Genomic DNA, 24,759 nt, shown 5'->3' with positions numbered 1-24,759 from the left:
AAAGGAAATGTAATGTTGTCAAGAGACAGATAAAGTCAAGAGAGGAAACTGAAGGGGATTTTTTTTTGTCGACATTATTGTAAGAGTGAGAGAGGAGTGGACAAAGGTCATGGAAACAAAAATGACAAAAGCTCAGAGGTGAGGGGTCAAGGTGAGAACAAGAACCACTGATGACTGGCCCACAACCCGACATCTTCACTTCACACAGCTACGCATCTGTCCGCTTCTCATTTGGGATTTAACATTATGATTAAGGTGTGCTTTATTCAAGTTTATATCTCAGCAACTCTGAGATGTACACGTGTGTGTGTGTGTGTGTGTGTGTGTGTGTGTGTGTGTGTGTGTGTGTGTGTGTGTGTGTGTGTTTGCATGTGTGTGTGTGCATGTGTGCATGTGTTCAGTCAAGAGTGCGCACAAAGCAGCCAGACTATCAGGTTCACTGTGTTCAGTGGTCTAGGATTTGATGTGTGTGTCTTTGTTGGATAGTGTATTAACTCCCTCCACACCTGCTGTTTACATTCTTCTCTTATCCCCCTGTCACACACACACACACACACACACACACACACACACACACACACACACACACACACACACACACACACACACACACACACACACACACACACACACCTTACCTCGGCTCGTAACGGAAACAGTGTTTTGGGCTTTTGTATTAAAGCCCCTTGTTAGTTGTTTAACTGCCAGCTGGTCAGTTAAATCTGAGGCAAACTTAAGCTTTACGGCTGGATGGCACAGACACCCAAGCTTTAACAGTCCAGGTGGATAAGAGTTGTTGCTTCACCAGTTTCATATTATTAAAATCCTCTGAAATGCCAGCTTTTGTTTTTCTTCACCCCCTGATCTTTTCGGTCTCATATCAGTTTTGTTTTATTAATCCTTTCAAAACATCTGGAAATAAGTTCCTTTGCTTACTTATGGTTGTAAAACGTGTTTTGGATATACTTTTAAAAACCTTAAGTGAGCAATCACATTTTCGACCACCTTTATTGAATGTCCTCTGAATTGCACCGTCAGGCAGACACCTGAATATTTGGGATCATTCATCATTTTCATGTTGACTCTCAGTGCTTCTTCGTGTTTTAAGGTGGATCTGTTAAAATGTTTATATTGTGCAGATCGCTGTAGTCGTTGGTCTTTCGGTGGCAGCTGCTTTATGATGTTTCCGAATCAATAGCAGTCTAAATCTAAATCAAGCTATTGGCAACAATCTAGCGAAGGATTAAACGGGAGGTTCAGAGAAATCCAAGTATACATGCGCGTGAAGACAATCGAATTTTTGAGTGAGGTGCGTTCGACTCCGCAATGCCAGGTGGTGCCAGACACACTTTTGCATTTGCATTCTTCCGATTCCTTCTTTGTCGTTTGTCTTTTTCTTCTCCGCATGTGTTGATATTCCGGCTTTCGTGGTGTCGTCACTTCTTGAAGGAGGAGTCCCGGCCATCAGTAGCTCGGCTAAGCCTGGGTTGCCTATACATGCCGGAATAACTCGAATTAGGAGCTTTATCTGGCACTAAAAGCTCAATCTCATGAGCTTCAATTCAGTTCAACTACAGCCTGGCTAAGGTGTTTACATGGCTTTTAAATTTATTTTTAAAGGAGCATAAGGCAAGAATAAGAAATGAGACTCATTAGTGCCACGACGACCTTCGGGGTTACTGCAGCCAACAGCAAAGCCGGCATGGGAGCGCGCACGGACTCCTTACTTCTTTGCGGCTAACGCTACTTAGCACGTTAGGCCACTCCGACTCCTTGGTAATCTCATGTGATTTTCAAATCAAGCTCTAAATATGACTTACAATGTTATCTTACCTGGTCAGTAGGAAATGAGCCATGTCAGCATCTGTTTTCAGTCCCAATTCAAGTTGAAGCTGCCTCCATGACTCAAATGCATATCCAATGTTTAGTCGTGTGCCTGCCCGTTTTTGCTCATAATTTCTTTTCGACTCGCGACTTGTCTCTGATAAAGGCTTCATTTTCTTCTTGGTAGCACTTTTTAGTGGGCTTTGAGTGGCGCTGGGTCGTTTGCCGGCTGTGGAAGAATCCATGTCTTCCTGTATCCAAGCCGAGCGCCGTCGAGAACGCGTATGCAGCGTCATGTGACGTCACATCCGCAGGACAGCGCGGGAAATTCGGGCCCGGAATTGCAGCACATTTTGCAGCACACAGCCTGTTCAAGGCAACGGAGAGATACGCTAGAGGGCTCATTCTTTTTGGTTTGGAACGCTTCATCTGACATTATTACTAGAAAACTTAAAACGTATATGCATTTTTTTCATAAATCCTGCCTCATGCTCCTTTAAGGCAACGATTCGACTTTCTGTTAGTGCATGTAAACATACTGAGTGAATAGTAATGAGCAGGTCACTTTGTTATCTACTGATTTACTCATATTTTTGGTGAAAATGAAGTCATTTTTGAAGACTGGGGTACACCGAACTGGTCGTACATTGGCAAATGTGTACATTTGTCCCGTGTTGAGTAATGTTTATCAGTTGGCTCGTGTAATGCCCCCTTGTGCCCTCTCAGGTTTGATGTTAGACAGGCTGATGCCATTGTGCTCTACCTGGAAGTGTGTCCTCACTGTTTGCCCGAACGCAGAGCGGTTTCCCTGGTGAGAGAGGGAGTTTCCACTGTGAACAAGAGGAAGATAAAGATAAGAGTGGAGAGATTGGAGGCGGGAGGAGAGAAAAAAAGCAAAGGGTAGGAAAAATGTAGCTGACTGTAAATGAGTGAGAGATTGAGATAAAAGAGGAGAGATTATGGGCGGAGAGAAAAAACAGATAAGGCGTAGAAAAAGTGTTTGGTCAACTGTGAAACGGTGAACGATAAGGCATAAGACATTGAGAGAGGGGGAGACACTCCAAAAAGAGGGAGATTAGAGAGAAATGCAAAAACACGGAGAGGAAGCCTGGGAACAGGAGGTGAAGCTGGCCGTGAAGGACAGACATCAGAGAGTAATGACTGAAGGGGAGATTTAAGATAGATGAGGATAAAAGGGAGGGTGATGAGAATATGTTAAAGATTGGGGCCAAATGTAAAGAGATAAAGAGATAAGGAGATAAGGAGATACGCATAGCAGAGGGGTTATACAGGGAGGAGAGAATGGATGGAGGTGAACAGGAGGTTTTCAGATTGGATGCTGCCTCAGAAAACCTCAAAACTGAGCAGATTCATCAAAGTACATATCAGCAAGAGGAAAAAAACGTGCGTCTTCATCATTAAAGCGCTTATTTCCTAAAGTTAACAAAGATGAATTAATACGCAGGTGTCCTAGAAAGCTTCTGAAGTTAGCAACGGTGCTGCGTTTACTAATAAACTGGCAAACTCCCATGAACCTGCAGCATCCAAGCGGATCATGTTTTATCGGCTCAGTGTCAGAAAAGCAGCATCTGAATGAACACGACTCACCGTCATCATCATCACTCCTCTCACTGAACATCTCAGACACTTCGTAAACTTTAATGGATGATGTGGGTGTCACAGTTTGGATGTTGTTTATGTCTCAGATCATTTAGAATCTGTGAGTTTGTCAACAAAAAGGAAAAATGAAGTGGTTGTGGATTGATCAGCTAAAAATGTTATATTTCTTCTAACTGGAGGGCTCCAGTACTTACATTTGGCCCCCTCCAATCAGCATTAAGTTCTCTTATTAGTTGGAAATAATGACACAGAGTTTGGAAGCTGAAATTTTAACATGATCACGTTTTGATTTATGGTTTTATTCGTGTACTTTTATGGTTGCTTTAATGCAATTGCTACCATTTTTGGCACTTAATAGCCTGCAGGAGATTCATGATGTCAATTAAATATTTTGTTTCATTTCTGTCCACTTGGTACGTTCACTTTTTTATTTATTTATTAGCTCTGTTAAAGAAATATCTCCTTCTGCTGGAGCTGGATGATCCATTTTGTCTTTAATATTTTTTGCCGTTTAATTTGTTGTTAAAGTTTTCCTAAGTGCTGATTTGATGCTCGCATAAAAACTTTCTATCAGGTTTTTTGTTGAGGTTTTGTCTTCTCTTCCCTGGAGTCTCTGAGTTGAATGTGTGCTCTTTGAAAGGGACTTGATTGTGAGGATTCAAGTACCTGCTGTACAGGTGGGAGCCGTTAATCAACAGTTATTTATGCAAACTCCTCCTGTATCAGATGCAGTGTTGTGCTAGTTACTGAAAAATAGTAACTAGTTACCGTTACTAGTTACTTCATTAAAAAGTAACTCAGTTAGTAACTCAGTTACTTAGACCAAAAAGTAATGCGTTACTATGAAAAGTAACTTTAGTTACTTTAAATACAAACATTATTTTAAATGCTCCCATTTCATGCCCCTCTAACCTTCATTTCAGCAGGTACTGTATGGATTTGCATTGGGCATCATGTTCTGCATTCTAAACAGTCTCCCCGCTTCTTCACTTCCTGTGTCAATAACGTTGGTTGCTTAGCAACAAGCTGAGAACGGCCAATGAGCTTCAGCAGCAGCTCAAGAACGGGAGCCTTTGATGAATCGTTCATTACAGTCTCAGATATAATCAATGGTGGCATGTCGGTTTATAAGAATCTTTTTGCCCAGAAGAAAAAAGAGCGACAACAATGACCCATAACTATTTTCTTCTCTTGAAAAAACCCCTTCACCGCGGCTTTAGGAGAAAAAGACGCTACAGAGTCGGGATGCAGCGGCTCAGAAGAGCAGTGAAATACGTGCGAGGCGGTGCTGATCTCCGCAATTTGAAGCCTTTTATAATAATTGTAAAAAGAATTTCACTTATCACAGGTTCTTTTTGGAACGTAACCCCTAAGAAAAACCAGGGATTACTGTAATGACAATATCTCCACATTGCGAAACTCGCCTTCTCTTGGCTCGCCATGACCGTGATGTTTTTGAATGCTAACACACTACGTTTCCTCCGGTCTCCACGTCTGGGGGAAAAAAAGCTTCACTGTAGCCAGAAATAACGGAGTAACGCACCGTTTGGTAACAGTAATTGCGTTACTGAATTTAAAAAGTAATGCGTTAGAGTATTAGTTACCGCAAAACCAACAGCGTTACTGTAACGCGTTACTAAATAACGCGTTAGTCCCAACACTGGTCAGATGAGATGCTGAACCCATTCAGAGTCTTGGAGCCATTTCAGTGACACCCTGGTGGGGTCTGGAGGCCTTTCTGGGCCAAACCCCCCCCGTCTCAGGCCACGGTATGGCTCTTATTAGAGCTCCTCGCCATGGCAGCGTGGGGAAGCCTTTTGAAACCTAATATGGACTTAAATCAGATTTATAAATGTTTAGGTGTATTATGAAAAACACACATGCTGACTGCCTCGGTAAACCAAAACTCTGTTTATGTGTGTGTCTGAAAGTGAGAGGGAGATTTGTGTGTTTGAAATACAGGGGAAAATGGCATGTGCTGTTTGTACCCTCACTCTGCGAGTGTGTGTGTTTCTTTTTTCCTTGCACTAATTCCTCCTGTGCGACAGCGTTTCAATAAACATTATACTCGTCTAAAGGGGGCCAGTCTACACACACACACACACACACACACACACACACACACACACGCGCACACACACGCACACACACACGCACACACACAGACGAGTCAGTTCCTTCTGTGGTATCTATACATTGTTCAGCAATAGTTAAAACATATTGAATGACACGATAAGCTTTTTAAATTACGATAATTGCAAAAGAAAATAATTGTATCCCCCTTGTATGTTTCTGCTCTTGCAACTGAAGTTTTGCTTCTCAGTGCCTGAGCTCTGCAGGGGCTGCATGTGTGTTCCCGGGGCCTGTACGGTAGGAGAGCTTGTATGTTTGGGTTTGTGTTTGTTTGTGTTTGTATGTTTGTGACCTTGGTTATATGTGTGTGGGCTCGTCTGCTGTGGGCTATTCTCACGCTCCGTCCCGCTGCCACATTCATGCACGCGGCTCATTGGAAACACAAAGAAATGTGGACAAACGCACATTTACTCGGTGGATGTACAAAGACATTCACAGGCTTTTTGTAAACCATTTTATAGCCGTGCTGTATATTTGCCTACAGACTTGTTTACATTCAGATGAATGAAGCAGATTGTTTAATCTCTGGAATCTCTTTTCTTATCTCCGTAGGGATTTGAACAGAAACAACATCACCAGGATCACAAAAGTGGACTTTTCTGGGCTCAAAAACCTCAGGATTCTGTAAGTTTATTTCTTTTGTTGTCGAGATTATTTGTTTTTGTCTTCATTTGGGGGTGATAAACAATTCAGGACTTCTAATTTCAGGATTGTCAGACATTTTGGAGCTGTAATGTTACTTCTGCATTGTACTACAGGAATCAGTGATAGTAGGTGCCAAAAAAACTTAAATATCTGAAATATGTGTTTGAAATGAGAGAGAACAAGTTTCCTGTTTGATTTTATACCAATAGTATATTCAGGTTTGGTGAACAGAAACTTGAAACTTGAACTCCGAAGCAAAAAAGGAAGCAGAGAAACACTTTTACATCATTGCGGTGCTGGAAATACTTGTATGTAATAGACGTCTGTGAGACTTATGAAAGCACTCTGTCCTCTGCTTGCTGTGGACACGGGGCTTTCATAAAAAGCTGCTGACTAATATTTTTTTTCAGTCTCACATTTGGTGAAATTAGGTAACAGGAGTTTCAGCCCATCAGGTACAGTACAGTACCAACAGGTCTTTTGTCTGCTTTTTTTCCCCTTCGTTCTTTATTACCTTATTACGACTTATATTTGTGTTTTTACAAGGTAAACCATTAACAAAAAAACTGCCATGCTGGAGCAATTAAGCAAATGCTATATTTATCTAATGGGCCTGTATGTGCCTATAGGGGGAACAAGTCTCTATAAAATAAAGTTTCCCATCCTAATGAAGGCCTTCATGGCAGGAGAGAAAGCGATTGGCCTATCCTAGCAGTTGAATTCCACAATTACTGGATATTTACAAGGTTAAGTAATAGAGTAATTGTGAGGTTACATGCCAGTAACAAGCAGCAAGACTCCTATTATTAAACGAGAGACACTTCAACAAGATGTTGACCTGGTTACACGATGATGAGGATGATGATGATGAGGATGATGATGATGATGATGATGATGATGATGTGCAACTTTTGGACCGAGTGTTGCCATGTCGGCAAAGTTCTTGTGTAACAGTAAAAGAAGAAACAATTCAGCCTAAAGTTCACTTCTACCTCTTATGTGTTCCTGAATTATTAGAGAAGACTGAGTTAAAAAGTGTAATTTCACTTTCCATCTTCAAGATTAATGCATGTACAGCTTTAACCAAATTCATGTTTCTGAAGTGGTGATTCCACCTAATCTGATATCTGCTTGGAAATATAGGTTTCAAGGCCTAAGGTTACTTTTAGTTCAGATTTTCTTGTGTTTTTTCCTTTTTGTGTATAGTATTGACACTTTTCGAAAGTTCATAATGTATACTCTGCATTCAGTATGTACTGGGTACTGGTACGGTGGTTAATGGTACCGTAAATACTACAACTGCAGTTCATTCCATTATGGGATACAGTATTAAAGCCATACGGATCAGTGGAATATTTGTTAAAGAAGTAGGACACGATCTGGGTATTTTCTCGATACTGCAGACGGTGTTGCTTTTTGAATGCATATTACATTTATACTAATTCTGAACCTTCTGGTAATGTTGTAGGCAGTTTCTTAACAACCCTCACCTTCCTCCCATGTTGGTCTCCTCTGCTGTTTCCACCTGTGTCTTGTTCAGCCATGGCTTCCCTGATTGTGCCACCTGTTTGCCCTCAGACCCTGCACATATGCGTTATCTTTCGTCTCATTTTCTCCCTAAAGTCTGTCTGTCATCATGTCTCGCCACGTTTCTTATGTTTTTCCTCTCTCTGTTTCTCTGACCTCCAGCTTCGAGGCGTCTTAGTTTCTTATGGACTATCCTGCTGTGGTAGCTCTTTGAGTTTTTGATAAATAAAATCCACTGTTTACTAATCTCCTTTCTGTGCAGACTCCCCACCGAGTCCTGACACATGCTGCTCCTGCCCTGAGCTGTCTCCGTCTGATTTGAACAAACACAAGCAACTTACCGTTCCTCTGGTTGGCTCAGAGTCTGTCATTTTTGTCCAACGTTAACTGCCCAACCATTCAAACGTAACCCTAATTAAGAATTAATTGGAACCAAATTCTAAAGAATGTAGATGAATGGATGCATTAATGGATGGATGGATGGATAGATGCTGAGATGAGGACTTACTCCAAATGTTGCTGTGTCCTTTTGCCTAAACTGGAACTTAATATGACACGTTACTCTTTGGGTGAAATATAATAAAACAACAATAAATGTGAATTAGGGCTGTTCGATTTTGCCCAAAAATAAAATCTCGATTTTTTTTTTCTCTCAAAATCCGATTTTCGATTACGATTATTTTGAGAATTGACAAAAGGCAAAGAAATGATTTCAAATATGCTGTTTTTTTATTGAACATTTGGCTTTAAGTGCAAACTTTGCTTTTATTAAACCAAAAATAAATGAATAAAGTGCAAAACTCTGTAAAATAAGTTGAAAAAAAGTTTAAAAAAATCTAATAAAATATAAAGTTTTATCTCTGAAAAAAAAAAATCAGCAAATCAGCACTTGCAAACATACAGTAAGTTATATTTCCAATTAAATAAAACAAGACATTTTGTAATTAAACTGGGTCTTTGCATGCTAAATAATAATGCAACCCATGAAGGAGGTAGAGGTGTGTAATGTCAGTCACACATTTGCTATTCACATTTGCAAGTTTTTTGCAAGGAACACGAGCCGGTCTACCGCATCTGGCTTGAGGGATGCCCGGTGGCATGTTACAACGCCCCCTCCTACACTAAAGAGCCTCTCCGATGGGGCACTTGTCTTGTATCATTAATATGGTATCCATCATTAATATGTGTGCAGACAAGGTAAAAAAAAAAAAAAAGTGAAAAATCGATTTTTCGATTTTCACATTTTAACATCGTTATAATTACATAATCGCGATTACGATTTAAAATCGATTAATCGAACAGCCCTAATGTGAATCAAAAAAGACAATTGTTATTTTGGCTGGCAAAAAATATGCTTGACTATTTGAATCTTCTAGTTGCCCTGGTCAATGAGTCCAGGAGTCATTTTTTGAAAACTGATTGCTTAAATAGCTGCAGTCAGTAGAGCAGAACTGCTCATCTCCCCTCAGTCGTCCTAATTGACTTCACAGACTTTCACTCTTTTGCCTCAAGTGGCTGAAATGTTTGTGTGTGTGTCTGTGTTTTCTGCTGTGTGTATGTATGTGTGAGTGTGTGTGTGTGTGTGTGTGTGTGTGTGTGTGTGAGTGAGAGAGAGATAGAGAGAAAGAGAGCGAGAGAGAGAGAAAGAGAGAGAGAGCTTTAATAACTATAATCACTGTTGGCTGCATTCAGCTTCCCTCCTCACTCTTTTTTAACCAGACCGACAGATAAAAATACACTCCTCATACAAACTACACTGAAGGAGTGGAAATGAGTTTCTTCAAATGTGTGTTTGCATTTGTAAGTGCTTTTATATAATCCAAGCCATGTTTTTTTGTGGATCTTGGAACTAATTTCAACGAATGTTTGAGGTTTGATCTGTGCTTGAGTGTTTTGAAGAAAAAAAAGAGTTAGGGGGGGAAGAAAAGTACAATTTACGTGTTTGTATTCTGTCCATAAGAAAAGGGCGAGAAAGACCAAGCAATATAGGCTGTGTCTGTGTGTGAGTGTGTGTTTGCGTGTGGTTGGTGAGGAGCTTGTTTCATGTGGTTGGCGATAAACTGCTGTGACATTTCCCTGCTCTAAATCTCTTAAAGAAATTGGGAGGAGATGGCATGGGAAAGAGGAGATAGTGTGAGAAAGTACACACACAGATGTACAAACACAAAGGACACACACGCTGATGCTCACACACATTCTTGCATATGCATCAAAGAATGAACAAAAGCATGGTAGCTTTTACCCTTATCTATGGCCCAATAGACGTTACTGGTCCTCATCAGACCTCTGTCATACACAGACGCGCAGAAACCGACGGGTCTGGGGTTCCAGGTCGTTCCATCCACCTTCCCGCCATGGGAAAACTTTCTGGTACTTTTAACGTTTAAGAATGTTCTCAGGGTAGGTTAACAAAAAAAAAAAAGTATAATTTTGAAATGCTATGCTGTAGTAATTACTGATAAGTCATCCTGTAGAAACACTTACATGTAATGTAACTCTTTTCAAAAACATCTAAACACCTAAGTGACCTGGTTGTACATTAACATCTGCAGTGATCACATAGCAGAAAAAATAAATAAAGGCATGCACACTGAGCCAATTATTTAGTGCATGTCTTCCAACTCTGAATACAAAATAGCATCAATGTGAGACAGCCTTCTGCAATCTGATAAACCATTAAGCATCACTTTGCATTCATCCAAAAACTTGTAATTTTATCCAGCGGTCATAATATTCGGTTCAGTAAAACACAGCTTGTCTTTGCATGCACACCACAGGCGCAATACTTAAGCGTAATATCTTTGGCAATCACACTTCGCAAGATCTTTTCCAGACTGCGGTGAAATTGACTAATTCCTAACAAATTTATGTGTAGGTGAACTTGATACTGGAACATGAATGCCATCTCACCCATTGTGTGCAAACAAGGGAAGTTAATATCCCCTGAAGTGTTTCCTTTTTACCTTCAGAGGCCAACTTCTAGCGGTTTGCTAAAAGGTACCATGACATCATCGGGCTTTTGATGATGGCTACGAAGATTTTCTAATATGGCTGACCAAAAAAGGCTATTAGGCACACCGGCCTCCACACACTTGAATTCAAATCTTATTTCAGCTCTTTTCTTCATCTTTCTCCATCGTTCTGTAAATGATTAATGCCTGATACAGAACAATACGAAAGCAATACCTCATTAGAGTAAGATTCCAACATCCACTCCCCACGCCATGTGTTTGGCTTAAAGTCTCTCAATCTCTCTAAACTTCATTCAGGAAATCAGCATTTGGTCAATCCCTCATTTGGAGAAATAAACAGTGATAGTTTTTCAAAGATTTTGCTTGATTTGCCCTTCCCTGGGGTGTAGTGGATAGGCTTTTCTGTGAGGACCAAAAGGAGGCAACTGCACTAAATAAATAAAACCAGTTCATCGTGGCTGTACGGTAGATTGCGTCTGGTGGTGTTTTACATCTTTACTTGCATATGCGATCTGTTCCTCATGCCTGCTGGGTGTGTGCAGGTACATCTGTCAACTTTACATGTTGTATTTGGACGTTACCATTTGTGTTTTTATCCTGGTTCGTCCATTAATGCAAGAGCCAAGTTTGGAGATGGTTGGTCATTGTTAATTTGCCACCAGAATTAAGCCAAACTTGGTGAGCTTGACCATAAGCAAAGAAAGATATATTTTCTTCAGTTTCTCTATGAACCTGGTTAGCTTTATTTTAATTAATGAAAAAGAGAAAAAAATAAGGATTTAGTCTTTGGCTGAAAATCAATTGCACAGCGCCGGGGAGCTCTTTATTCCAGAGCCTCATCAAATACGGTGCTCCCACACACTAGTGTTAACTATAAAGCCCACAACAAGCTTGTAAGTTGTAATGTGATTAAAAACAACACTCTCCAGCAATTGGTTGACCTACTTCTTCTACTAATGGGCTTTTTCTGTTCTAACTGCGATAATTGTGGTCTGAGAAATGATACCTGGGTGCACAAATGCAACCAGGACTACTTCTTGTCCACTCTCTCGATTACCAAAGTCCGATTTATGCCTGAATCAAAATTATAGTCACTGTTAACACAAGCACCTTTCTGATTTTTAACTTAACGCTCCCATGTGGGCTGCACAAAAAAAACAGGAGCACTCTTAAAAAAGGCCATATAAAGCCATTATTCCTTCACTGAAAAGACTTGAATAAAAAAAGCAAAGAAAGAAAAATAGAGAGCATATGTGCTAAGTTAAGGTAGTATATATGGAAAACAAAGATATGACAGGTGATAATTTGCATTGTTTTCAGCCATATGTACATCAATCTCTCAGTCTCCCAGTTCCCATCTTGTATATTCACCCATCTATCCAAAAAAAGCCCTGAGCATATTTTTTTTTGGATTAGCAGTGACAGAAAGCAAGCATGGCGAAGGCCGAAGAAAGTCAATATTCTGAGTTTTCTTAGGAGGACGTAGAGGTAATTGAAGATGAGACGGATGGCAATCAAGTTTTGTTCAGCTTCTTCCTTTTCAAACTCTGAACCACTGCCAATTAACAAAATATTCTGCAGAAAGACAGTAGTAACTTGAATTTGCCTAAAAGACACAGCAAAAAGATGCGGAAATGCCACCCACAAGTCTAATAACGCATGAAACTCCAAATGTAATCACCGTGAAGCACATGACCCGGGCTTCTTCATTTGCCCAAACTTATACAACCAAAAAGTCATAATTGGACAAAAACTAGGCCGGCAGTAACAACATGTTTTGCCAATGACATGACAGTAGTCGGTGTCTATTCGAAAATGTCATTATGGCACAACATGATTTACCTTTTCTCTTACTGGAATGCACAACTCTGGCAATAAAAGTGGTACATTCCAGTTAGAGAAAATGTGACCCATCAGCTAAGAAATGTGACCCACTTCTCCAAAACTACATCTGTGAACCTGTGGGCCTTATCTCAGCTATACAGTGCACCACAGTGAGCAATGGGAGTTGAAAGGTTCATGCTGCCAAACAAGCTACTAACCTGATGATCTTACAGCAGAGCTCATTGCCCGAAGCGCTCTCAGGTCAGGAAACATGTCAGAAACTCATCCAGCGCGTGTCACAAAAGATAACGACACTAATATAAACAAATCAATGAGTGCGTGTGTGTGTGTGTGTGTGTGTGTGTGTGTGTGTAACATGACCAATGATTGATAAATAGCGGCATGTCTAAACATTTTCTTTAAAATACCATTTCAACAAAGTAAAATCAAAACTGACTTGTCATGTAACATAATGTCTCTCATTTTTTTAAGTTCTTTATTTTTCTTTGGCTTTCTCTTTATTTTCATATGTCCGTCCCCCAGTCCATCTTCTCGCTCATACACTTCTTTATTTTATAATTCTGCCTTCTTTTTTTTTTGCTGTTTTCTTCTTTCCTCGTCTGTCTCAAATCAGCCAGATTGTTCCTCTTAGGAGATGTCACTCTGAACATCCTCAGACAAAAAATAAACACACATATTTAAGTCGAGATGTTTTCCCTTTCTCCTCTCTCGGACCCATCTGGAAAGCTTTAGTTTGCCCCTAAAACACGACAACACAGAGAGAGGAGAGAAGGAGAAAAGAGAGCATTATGCATTACTTTGGGAGGGCCACATGAAAGACGGAGGGGAAATAAAGAAGATATCCACTGAAGAATTGCAGGGGATGGGTTGTTGATTATTTGTTTTGGCCCGCTAGACTGTAACATCTGTTAAATGCTGAGTGTCATAAACAGTTTTTAAACATTGCTTTAGCATGCTAGATTAATTTGTTCAGTGCACTGATTACATGTTTATACTAGCGCGACTTCCTCTTTTGCTTTTTGCGTGAGCCAGAGATGGTTCTGCTCCGTCAACTGAATGGATGCCTCCCACTTTGACGTTCAGAATGAACTAAAGCAATGCCCATGACAACTGTGTAAAGTCAGAGATAAGAAGACTGAAATGACAATTGTAACCTTAGCTGCTTCTGTTTTTTTCTCTCTTGTTTGTCTCTTTATGTGCACTGATGCAGTCATCTGGAGGACAACCAAATCAGCGTTATCGAGAGAGGAGCCTTCCAAGACCTCAGACTGCTGGAGAGACTGTAAGTTACACACTCTTACTGTTGGTGTGTCATTTAATAAGGGGAAGAAAACCAAACGGGGACAATGAAAGTAAAATAGCTGATCTCAGTAACAAGAACCGCCAGGCTGGACACAAACACACGCAGGTCATGCGTCACACTAGGGCTGTTCGATTAATCGATTTTAAATCGTAATCGCGATTATGTAATTAGAACGATGTTAAAACGTGAAACTCGTAAAATCGATTTTTCACTTTTTTTTTTTTTTAATTGGAAATATAACTTACTGTATGTTTGCAAGTGCTGATTTGCTGATTTTTTTTTTCAGAGATAAAACTTTATATTTTATTATATTTTTTAAAACTTTTTTTCAACTTATTTTACAGAGTTTTGCACTTTATTCATTCATTTTGGGGCAAATGTTCAATAAAAAAACTGCATATTTGAAATCATTTCTTTGCCTTTTGTCAAAATAATCGTAATCGTAATCGGATTTTGAGAGAAAAAAATCGAGATTTTATTTTTGGGCAAAATCGAACAGCCCTACGTCACACCTGTTCTGAAAAAGCAAATATTCGCAGGACTCATCTGATCGGTACCCAACATATCCTCTTCACTTCACACGGCAACTCAGAATCTCCCACAGGTGCCATCTTTGTGCCTGTGAGTGTGTGTTTTGTGCAGGCAGTAGCTCACACCGAGGCTTTAGTCAACAGAACGGAGGTGTCGGAGCACAACACAACACCTCCTACACGCACACCTGCATGTTTATGGCTGCGTGTAGGGAGGAGGACGGACACAGCGCTATCCTGACTACTTTTGTTTGGAGCACAAATGAACTTGAAAGTAAGCAAATAATCCTTCAAATTAAATTAAAACTGATATTTTAACATCAACTGAAATCCCTTGTGCAGCTTTAATGAATTACTGCCACATCTCACAGTGTTATTAGAGTACATGAGTGATTTCAAGACATTTTGGGTTATTGATCGAAAAGAAAAAAGAAAATGAAAAATGTTTTCAAATGTGGTACTCACAAAGGAAGAATTCAAAATACACAAGAGCAAGAATATAAATTAATTGCATTTCAAAGTCCAAATTAAAAGGGTGTGTTAGATAAGTCGCATTATAGCTCCAAATTTATGCAAAGATAGACAAAGTGCTTAGTTGATTACAATTCTACTCTAGAAACTCTAGAGATGTGAAATGACCACAATGTTCAAATGGATATTTGACATCTGAAGGGATGGGCTGGTTTGTTTTTGTGTTAAAAAGCTGCTTAATACATTATGTCAGGCAGGGGCAGAGGTTGGAGATGAGAGGTGAAGGAAGTGAAGGGGCAAAACACTTGTGTGCAAGATCACACAAGAGGCCGCGTTTCATTAATCAGGTCATGACAAGATCTGGTGGTCCAAGGAGGGTTTGACACAAAGATTATCCAAAACCATAATCAGACAAGTCCTAAAAATAGATAAAGAGACAGCATTTTAACAACATAGGCCTAAATATAATACGTATTGTTTTGTTTATTGAGGAAATGAAGCAATAATGCATATCAATGCATGAATCTGCTGAAAAGATGATCAGATGTGAGTGACTACACTGGTGTTTATACAGCAAAGATCATTTAAAGTCTTACCAGATGTTTTGTTGTTGTTTTGTTTTGTTTTTAGTCTATAATAATGCAAATTGTGTGAACCTTAGAAAATAAGACTGCTGTCACAGAACCATCTCTAAAGAGCCTGGACTCCATGAATCCACATTTATTCAGATTAGTAACAAAGACATGGAAACTGCAACACCCTTCTGATTTTAATAGTTTAAGGGTAATGTGTGTAAAAGTTTCCTTTGTTACAAATGAAAACAGAGTAACTTTTAATTACCTAAATTCCTGGCTGATTAAATCAGATTGGCTTATTTTAATGCTCATAATGATAAAAATCTAATCAAATAAAACTTTATTTATAAAGCACCTTTTATACAAAAAATGAACGACATCAACAAAAATGAAACCAATGCTCACCTTAAAGTACACGTGCAAGCATCTGGAGTTTACGTAGGGCTGGGCGATTTTGGACAAAAATAAAATCCCGATTTTCTTTCTCTGAAAACCCGATTTTCGATTTCGATTTCGATTTTTTTGGTAAAACTACAAAAGACAATGGAATAAATTGTTTCAAATATTTTATCTTTATTTTTAAAGAAAAATAGCAAAAAATTTCCCTATTGGGAATGAAGTGCAATTGAAAGTTACTGTAAATCCTCCTTGAGTTTAGTAAAGTGACAACATTTACAATTTTCTTGACCAAACAAAGATGACTAGACGAGCTCTGTCTGTAATGCAGCCAGCTGCAAAAAAGGAAAATCGATTTTCCGATTTTCCTTTTTTAACATCGATTTTGATTAATAAATCCGATTTAGATTTAAAATCGATTAATCGCACAGCCCTAAGTTTACGTAACGATTACTATGGCACCCTAGAAAAGCTGTTGAAGGATTATTTTGTAGAGGTGAAGCAAGAATAGAATAGAATGTCACTGTTTGAAAGGGATGGTGATGTCATGAGGTAGATTTGAACAAAACATTTTTAGAGCTCTCTCTGATGGTAATTAGAGGTAACACATCTCTATGAAGTTTTTAACTGGTTGCACCCACAGATAGGGAAGTTGTATGGAAGTAATGGCAAGGCAGCAGGTTGTTGCTGGGTCAAAATCACATCCTAATTCCCCATTAGCACACGGGCTCGGTAACATTCACTGTTGGACCACTCTTCTTTTATTTCTTTACTTGCATTGGCACAATCAACGAGCTGGTGATATATATGTGCCACTGATGGTTATCGTTGTGTTGAGGAAACTCCTACTCTGAAATAATATCTAAAAAACAACATGAAAAAAGCTCTATGCATCATAATTAGCTGCAATTTGACCCTTGTAGAGTTACACGAAAAAGGGACATTTTCTTCCAGGAGTTGTAAAATCAAGGCGAGTGGCATGTATGATTTGGACCTGTTTGGTTGAATCTGGAACAGGACACATTTCCTGTCACCGATGGAGCAATGACTTTGGTTTTACCAGACAATTAGAAAGGAAAATTTCAGGTCATTTGTCTGTAAATTTTAACAGACATCTGGCGAGACGGCAGTTTTAAGCACACGATTTGTTTAAACAAAGACATTTTTCGAAGAACATATTTAATTTTTGGATCAAGTAAAATACCTGACCTTCATCCAGCAAAAATAAAGTGGACCAACATGAAGTGAGCACTTCATTTAAAGGCTCCCGCAGTCATTTGGGTATTCCAACTGATTGGTACAAAACCGTGGGTTAGAAAAGTCTTTTAACTCGTGTGGGGGACCGACCAGCGCTTACTGGAAACGTTAAGTAGCAGTTCTGTGCTGCAGAAGACGATCACGCCAGATACTGAAAGCAGATTGTCACCACATTTGGCACACATAGACATGTGATATTGGCTCTTTCTATCTTAAAAATAAATTACAAAGTGTTGTATGTTTATCTCATTTGTTTTACTGGAAGCCTTATGTACTTTTTAAAATGACATGCCAAGTCCGAGCCATCGGGAAAGCTGCTGAGGGAAACTTGGGAAAATATAAGGCAAGGTATTATATGAGCCATAAGTCTTTCATATTTTTTCCTGTTCTATCAGTGACCAGATGCATCGATGGAATGGACCCAGACTGAAAAATCCAACTCTTGTTGCAACCAATCGGCAAGAGGGGTGGATGTTACTTTTCCACTAAGACAAATGTTTCTAGTTTCCAGTTCTGGCTTTACTGACGCTTTAAGCATCTACACGAGCCCCTTTAAGAGTAGCCGCTGACCTGTGATCATAATCTAGTAAATCTCTCCCAAATCCAGCTGTCTCATAAAATAATCTACTTTTAGGGCCTCTGCAAAGAATTGGGTTAGGCTATATTTATGCAGGAATGTTAATGCTGATAGCGAAATGGTTTTTAAAATGCCTGGCAGGGTCTCTGATGTTTGGCCTGTCGGGGTGAAAGGTTAAGGGTGAGAGGTCCTGGTGCTGAGTCTGCGTGATTTATGGAGTCACAATGTGAAAAACGTGGAGCCTAACTATCCCCCACCATGTCAGAACATCAATTTGTGTGAATTCATGAACGATGAACTCCGAAAAATGGTCAAAACATTTGATGGATATATTGGAAAAGGAGTGTACAACAGGACTTTTGAAAAATAAATATTTTTTTCCACATTTCTGCATTTAAATTCAAAAAAAAGAGAGAGAGAGAGAAAGAAAACCTGTATTGGGAAGTTCAATTCTTCCCAGTCTGCAAACCGTTTGTGTTGGACTTTTTTGATTGTGACAAATCGACCCAGCTTTCCAAATATCAAAAATATAGTGTTCATGGACTTGTGGTGTGGTGTAATTTCAAGGCTCTGAGCACTAAATAGTTATTACTATAACTTGATTATACCCAAAGGATTGTTCTCGTAAAAACTGTGCTCGGAGTGAACAATTGAAAATGATTAATAACTGTAACAGTACCCGATCATGTTCTCCACTTGCATGCAAGCAGTTGTTTTGTTGAAACAGCGGTCAGTTATTGCAAGAAGCGGAGGTCTCTACGTGGACTGCACTTCTGTCGCTGTTGGAGCACAAGGAAGCTCGAGTCAGGGTCTTATTATCATTATCACAAGGGTTAAAGGTTCATGTCTGCGTCTCCTCGAGCACAAATTCTACTTTGTGACCCTGTAACCTCCCGCCCTCCTTTTTCTTTTCTTTTCCCGTCCACGGCTCATTTCTCAGCCAAATGCTTTGGTAGCCTGATAACACTTTCACTCCCAATGCTCCCGCTGTCCTCATCGGTCTCGGCTTCAGCCGACCCCACCTTTCCTCAGCACGCATGCACACTCAGGGAGAGGCATCTTTCACCTCAAACACACTCCATCTATAACTTCTTTTTTACATGCTTCTTTTTTCATCACCACAATTCTTTCAGTCACTTTATATTTTACTGCTTCTCACTGTAAATAATGACCATGTGTTCATTATATATAAACTCCAGCTGCCCGGTCCTCTGTGGACGCCTGCCTCCTTCCAGCTCGGGTCCTCCACCAGAGACCTGGGAGCTCCAGGGTTCGGTGCAGTATTTATGCTGCTTCCAGGACTGAGATATCCGATGTTGCTCCTGGGACCTGCTGGAGCAACTCTCAACGTGGAGGACACGGCTCCAAGAGCTCCAACTACCACCGGCACCTCTGCTGTCTTCACCTTCCACATCTTTTCTGTTTCGTCCTTCAAACCTTGAAACTTCTCATGTTCCTTCTTCTCATGCTGCTGTCACTTAGGTTGCTGCATCTGACACTACTGCAGAGGATGGAGGACGTTTTTTATAAATACATACACGCAGTATGCATACTATCAGTCAAAAGTTTGGACACACTTTCACACTCAAATGAATAGGACGCTTTTGACTGGTATGTGTATTTTACCAGTCCGCTGCTAATCTCTGTGCACTGACTTCCAGTTGCAGCGCGCATCAAGTTCAAAGCTCTGCTTCTGGCTACCAAACAATTACACATACGGCTCCTCAATACCTTCACTGCTTCATCCAGAGCTACACTCTCTCTCCACAGCTCCACTCAGCCAGTGACAGACACATGGTGCTTCCACCACCACGTGCTCGTCCTCCATTGTTCACCGATGGTGAAACAACCTACCAAACTCTGTCCGACCTGCAGGGTCTGTATCTACTTTTAAGAGCAAGCTAAAGACTCAGCTCTTTAAGGAGCATTTCTGCATTTAGTTTAACTTCTCTGCTCATCAGAATGAGTTAGAAGATTCCGCTCTTTGCAGGACTCAGCACTGAGTAAGCTGCACTTATGACAAGATGATCGTATGATGGTGTCTTTTCAATAACCTTAAATGAATAACAATATTCACACCACAATAAAAGCTTTTCTAAAAAGGAATGTTTTTAGTAAAGATTTAAAGGCAGTGGGGGATTTAGCTGATCTGATCTCAGCAGGCAAACAGTTCCAAAGTTTGGGGGCCCGGACTGCAAACGCTCCATCACCTTTGGTCACAAGCCGGGCCGTGGGAATGATGGGAAGGCCACTACTTGCTTCTGGTATAAATGGACTGTTTGGTTGGGCGAAAAAAAAAAAAAAGTTCTAGCACTGGCATGGCAGCACCTGTGTCCAACAGCAGTCTGACCAGCACTGATCCAGCCGGACCCTCCTATTTGATTTTTTTTTAATTAGGTTGTTTTCTCAGATGTAAATCGCTTTGGATAAAAGCGTACAGTAGTGGTAGTTGTAGTATTTTAAATTATTTCGCCTCTTAAAACCTTTTACAAACAAGCAGGTTAAATTTGTGTAGCTGATATGAGGACAACGGTTGCACAGTAATGTTTCATCCGTCACTGCCAGGGCAGTGATACCTGACTAAAGAACATAGTAGGGATGGGCGGTATGGACTAAAAAATGTATCACGATTATTTCTGGCATTTATCCCGATAACGATAAAAATGACGATACAAAAAAATACCAATTCAACTCCACCTTTTTAACTATGAATCTATCTTGCTCTCAGATCCGCCATGTTTGTCATCAACGGGAATTTATCTTTCTTTCTTTCTTTCTTTCTTTCTTTCTTTCTTTCTTTCTTTCTTTCTTTCTTTCTTTCTTTCTTTCTTTCTTTCTTTCTTTCTTTCTTTCTTTCTTTCTTTCTTTCTTTCTTTCTTTCTTTCTTTCTTTCTTTCTTTCTTTCTTTCTTTCTTTCTTTCTTTCTTTCTTTCCTTCCTCTTTTCTCCCTTCCTTCCTCCTTTCCTTGTTTTCTCCCTTCCTTCTCCCCTTTCCTTCCTTCCTTCCTTCTTTTTTCCCCTTCCTTCCTTCTTCCCTTCCTCTTTCCTTCCTTCCTTCCTTCCTTCCTTCCTTCCTTCCTTCCTTCCTTCCTTCCTTCCTTCCTTCCTTCCTTCCTTCCTTCCTTCCTTCCTTCCTTCCTTCCTTCCTTCCTTCCTTCCAAAAATCAGCTTTACACAAAAACGTCATCAACGGGAATTTATCGTTTTTACCGCGAGATGATAAATTCTTATCGTGAGGAATTTTTCTGACGGTATATCGTGAACGGTAAAATATCGCCCATTCCTAGCACATAGTGACTGATAGCCTGTAAATGACACGCAGAAATCCCACTTTGATAACCCGTAGGCCACAATCACAGGAAACCACAAACCTTCTCATGAGTTTGAACCTACTGACCTTCAAGGTGAGCGAACCGACTTTGTGGTGACTGTTCAGTCAACACAAACGCATGAATATGACTGATGCCTTAGAGTGTGTTTTTCCCCTTTTCCGTCCAAGCTCGACATATTTTCTTACATTTTTCTCCCTCTGTGTCTCCCTGCAGTCGTCTGAACAGAAACAAACTCCAAATTCTCCCAGAGCTTCTCTTCCAGTCCAACCCCAAACTGGGCCGAGTGTGAGTACTTTTTTTTTTTTTTTTTTTCTTCCTCCATCCAGGATCTATTCTTGACACTCCCACCATCACTCGTTTTCTCCTTTTCTGTCTCGTTTGATGTGTTACGTGATCTTTTTGAAAACATGGCCAGGGTGCGATGTCATAACTTTGATCCAGGTGTGGGCTTCGGTTCTTGTGCCAGGTGACACGGGGGCGATGTGCGCTCCTGTCGAGCGCTGAGAAGGACTGGGAGTGTCAGATGTACACGATATGTGTGTGTATAGTTTAAAGAAGTGGAGTGTGCCTGCAGTGAATGTTTTGCTTGGACTAATGTGGAATTTTTATTCAGGAATATGGACATTTCCCAGAGTATTTAGGGGTGTAAGAGCAGGTCAAGCTGATGCAGTGAAACCTCCCACTTGCCCTCCTTCTCTTCTTCTCTTTTTCATCTCACATTCCCAGACATTCTCTATTGCTCTGTTTTACTCCCATTGGTGCATCCACCCTGTCTCCTTCTTGCTGCCTTCACTTTTCATTTCCACTCAGGTTTTCTTATCCTCGGAGAGTCTCTCTCAGCTCAGGTTGAAGGTTGAAACACCTTTTAAACCTAATAGCTGTTTACATTGGACTGCTTTCAAGTGAATTTGAGTTTGATTGTGCCTCTGAAGGTGGATACTCGTTCTTGATTGTGTGTGTCTGCAGTAATTGTTGCCAGCATTCCTTAACTAATATATCATGGATTTGTGTTCCTATGTGCAGTTTATTGATGCTTTAAATGCTATACGACGTACATCTCTGCATATACTTTGCGCAAGAGTGTTTTGATTGGTTGAAATAGGGAATGCCAGCAATGAGACATAAAACGCACCATTTTACTTGTCGTTTTTATAATATTTCCATGAGGCGTAGTGGCTTGGAAGCAGTTCTAATGCTTCTCTGTTGAAAAGGTGTGCTCCTCTGGGCAAGGTCTTTCTGTGTTTTTCACATTATTGACTTTTTAGGGGATTGTAAAGCTACTCATAAATTAAAGGAGGATCCCGCTAAAGAACTTCGTCCAATAAGAGCCTTGAAAAGTACTGTAAGTCTAAATTCCTTGCAGAGTATGTCAACTGGAGTCAGCTTGGTTTTGCAACAGTTAAAGTAGATACGAGCAACCACAGTAGTTTCAGTGTTACAGTGTACTGCAGGGTACAGTAATGTCCTATGAGTTGATAAGAGTAACTGCTTATTTCTCCAGATTGTTAGGCATGATAATTTGTACATCACATCAAATTTTGACATTATGAAGAGCCATTGTTGTCATTTATGTTTGGCAGTGACATTATATACAGTGGTGGACAGTAACGGAGTAAATTTACTTGAGTACTGTACTTAAGTACATATCCAGAGGATTTGTACTTTACTTGAGTATTAGATTTCTTTGGTACTTATTACTCTTACTTGAATACATTTCCAAGACAAATATTTTTACTTTTACTCGAGTAAATTTCTAGGAAGGCTGAAAAGTACTCGTTCCTTTCAGGTCTGCTCTTTTTTCTTCTTCCCTAAAATCCTATTGGACACAAGCTGTTTTTGTCAAAGGAGGAGACCTATCACAGTGCACGCTCTCCACTGGGATGTACGTAAAGCGGAAATACGTCAAGCCTCCTCAAAACGATACCGCCAAAGTAGCCTGCGTTTGTCAAGACAGAGCCGCAACAATGGCTACACCTGCGTCAGGAGAAGAAAGACAATCCGCTGAGTCGTCTGAGTCTGATAATAAGCCGGACTCGGAGCAGGGACTTTCACAAAATCCTTGGCCGTATTGAGTTCGACCGAGTAAAAAACGAGGGCACAGACAAACCACAGACATTTACAACTTAAACTTTACAACTTAAATTAATTTAGAAAAAATATAGTAATTTACTGATGTGGAAAATAAGAAATGTACTCTTACTCTTACTCTTACTTTTACTTAAAGTAAATTTAAAAGCATTTACTTTTGAATACTTAAGTACCTTTAAAAGCAAGTACTTTTCTACTCGAGTAATATTTTGACTGAGCTACTTTTACTTGTAACGGAGTAAATTTTGACCAGTAGTATTTGTACTCTTACTCAAGTACTGGGGTCGAGTACTCTGTCCACCTCTGATTATATATATACAAACGTATAGTGAGTAGTTCACATCAGTATGAATAACAAAAACAAGAATTGTATTTGCTGCAGTGTGGAACGATTTCATGACTTGATTAATGCTGTCTGTAGTTCTCTCTCAGTGCGATGTGTTATTTGGTGTAAAAACCACAGAAAGATGAAATCGTCTTGGTGGGGTGCACACTCTGTTTCAATATCTGGGCAGACTGATTGTGTGTTTCATATACTTGTGGTGATTTGTGATGTATTGCTGAAGACAGGGAAGTAGACTGTTATGGCTGAAATCAAGTTGTCTTTTACGTCATCTGTGGCTTCTAGCATCACTAGCAGTCAGTAACAGTAACAGACATGCGAACAATAGGAGGACACAGTGACATCTGAAAACACAGACAAACAACACACACACACACACACACACACACACACACACACACACACACACACACACACACACACACACACACACACACACACACACACACACACACACACACACACATTTACACATACTCCTACAATTTTTTTCCCTTTCTCTCTTTTTCTCTCTTTTTCTGACCCTTTCTCCTCTTGAGTGACAGTCTTATTTTCTCCACATCCTGGATTACTCTTTTATAAAACCCCTAATTGGTCTCGATAGCTCTTATTTATCACCGGTTGAATATGGATCCCCACAGACCTCTTAGACAATTCAGGAGAGTGGAAAGGGTGAAAATGTTCCAAACTTAACATTATAAATCTCATGTTCTTTTTATCCCCACTTTGCCATCAGCACAAACTAAATTACAGTGTCTGGAGTTTTCTCCTGGTCTTCCCCTCTTTTTTTTTTCTTTATTTGTTTTTCTTTTTCTCTCTACTTTTTTGCAAAAGCAAGAAACTTTTGATAATCTTAAAAAGTAAGGTGTAAAAAAAAAAAAAGTGGGAGAGCGAAGGACAGAAGAGAAGCAAATGGAGGCAGAACAATCGGAGAAGATGACAACAATTCAGAGGAGCGAAGATGTAAAAAAACGGGACAAGCATTAGAAGGAGGAGAAAATGATGTTTGCTGGTGGCTTTCTGGTTTGGGTTCGTAACCTTCCTCTCTGTCAGCCTCGGTTAGATATTAAATGATGGCAGTGTGATAGGAATTACCTCTTAACCCTCCTATTAAAGCTATGCGGTTTGAGGTTTGGAGAAGGGAGGAGGGGGAGGATCATGACTAGCATTAACGGGGGAAAAAATAGGCAGGGGTTGGAGGTTTCGCCGTTGAACAGGGGTGGGTGGAGGTAAGGACAAGATGTGTCAGGCAGGATAATAGTTTTTAGCGGAGCCTTTAATCCTACTGGGATGTTCAAAGTAAATGTATCAATCAGAGGTGG

General features: G+C 40.0%; 1 protein-coding gene across 2 annotated transcripts in view; it reads left to right on the top strand.

Annotated features, from left to right (window-relative positions):
• The window catches only part of slit3 (slit homolog 3 (Drosophila)), a 284,688-nt gene that overhangs the window by 12,343 nt on the left and 247,586 nt on the right, over positions 1-24,759 (top strand). For both annotated transcript variants that reach the window (XM_061724858.1, XM_061724857.1), the window contains exons 2-4: positions 6,130-6,201; positions 13,777-13,848; positions 21,220-21,291. In XM_061724858.1, coding sequence (XP_061580842.1) covers positions 6,130-6,201; positions 13,777-13,848; positions 21,220-21,291 — 216 coding nt within the window. The remainder of the gene's footprint in view (positions 1-6,129; positions 6,202-13,776; positions 13,849-21,219; positions 21,292-24,759) is intronic.

The sequence above is a fragment of the Cololabis saira genome, chromosome 7, assembly GCF_033807715.1.
Source record: "Cololabis saira isolate AMF1-May2022 chromosome 7, fColSai1.1, whole genome shotgun sequence".
NCBI lineage: Eukaryota > Metazoa > Chordata > Actinopteri > Beloniformes > Belonidae > Cololabis > Cololabis saira.
This window is presented reverse-complemented; position numbering and strand designations above follow the sequence as displayed.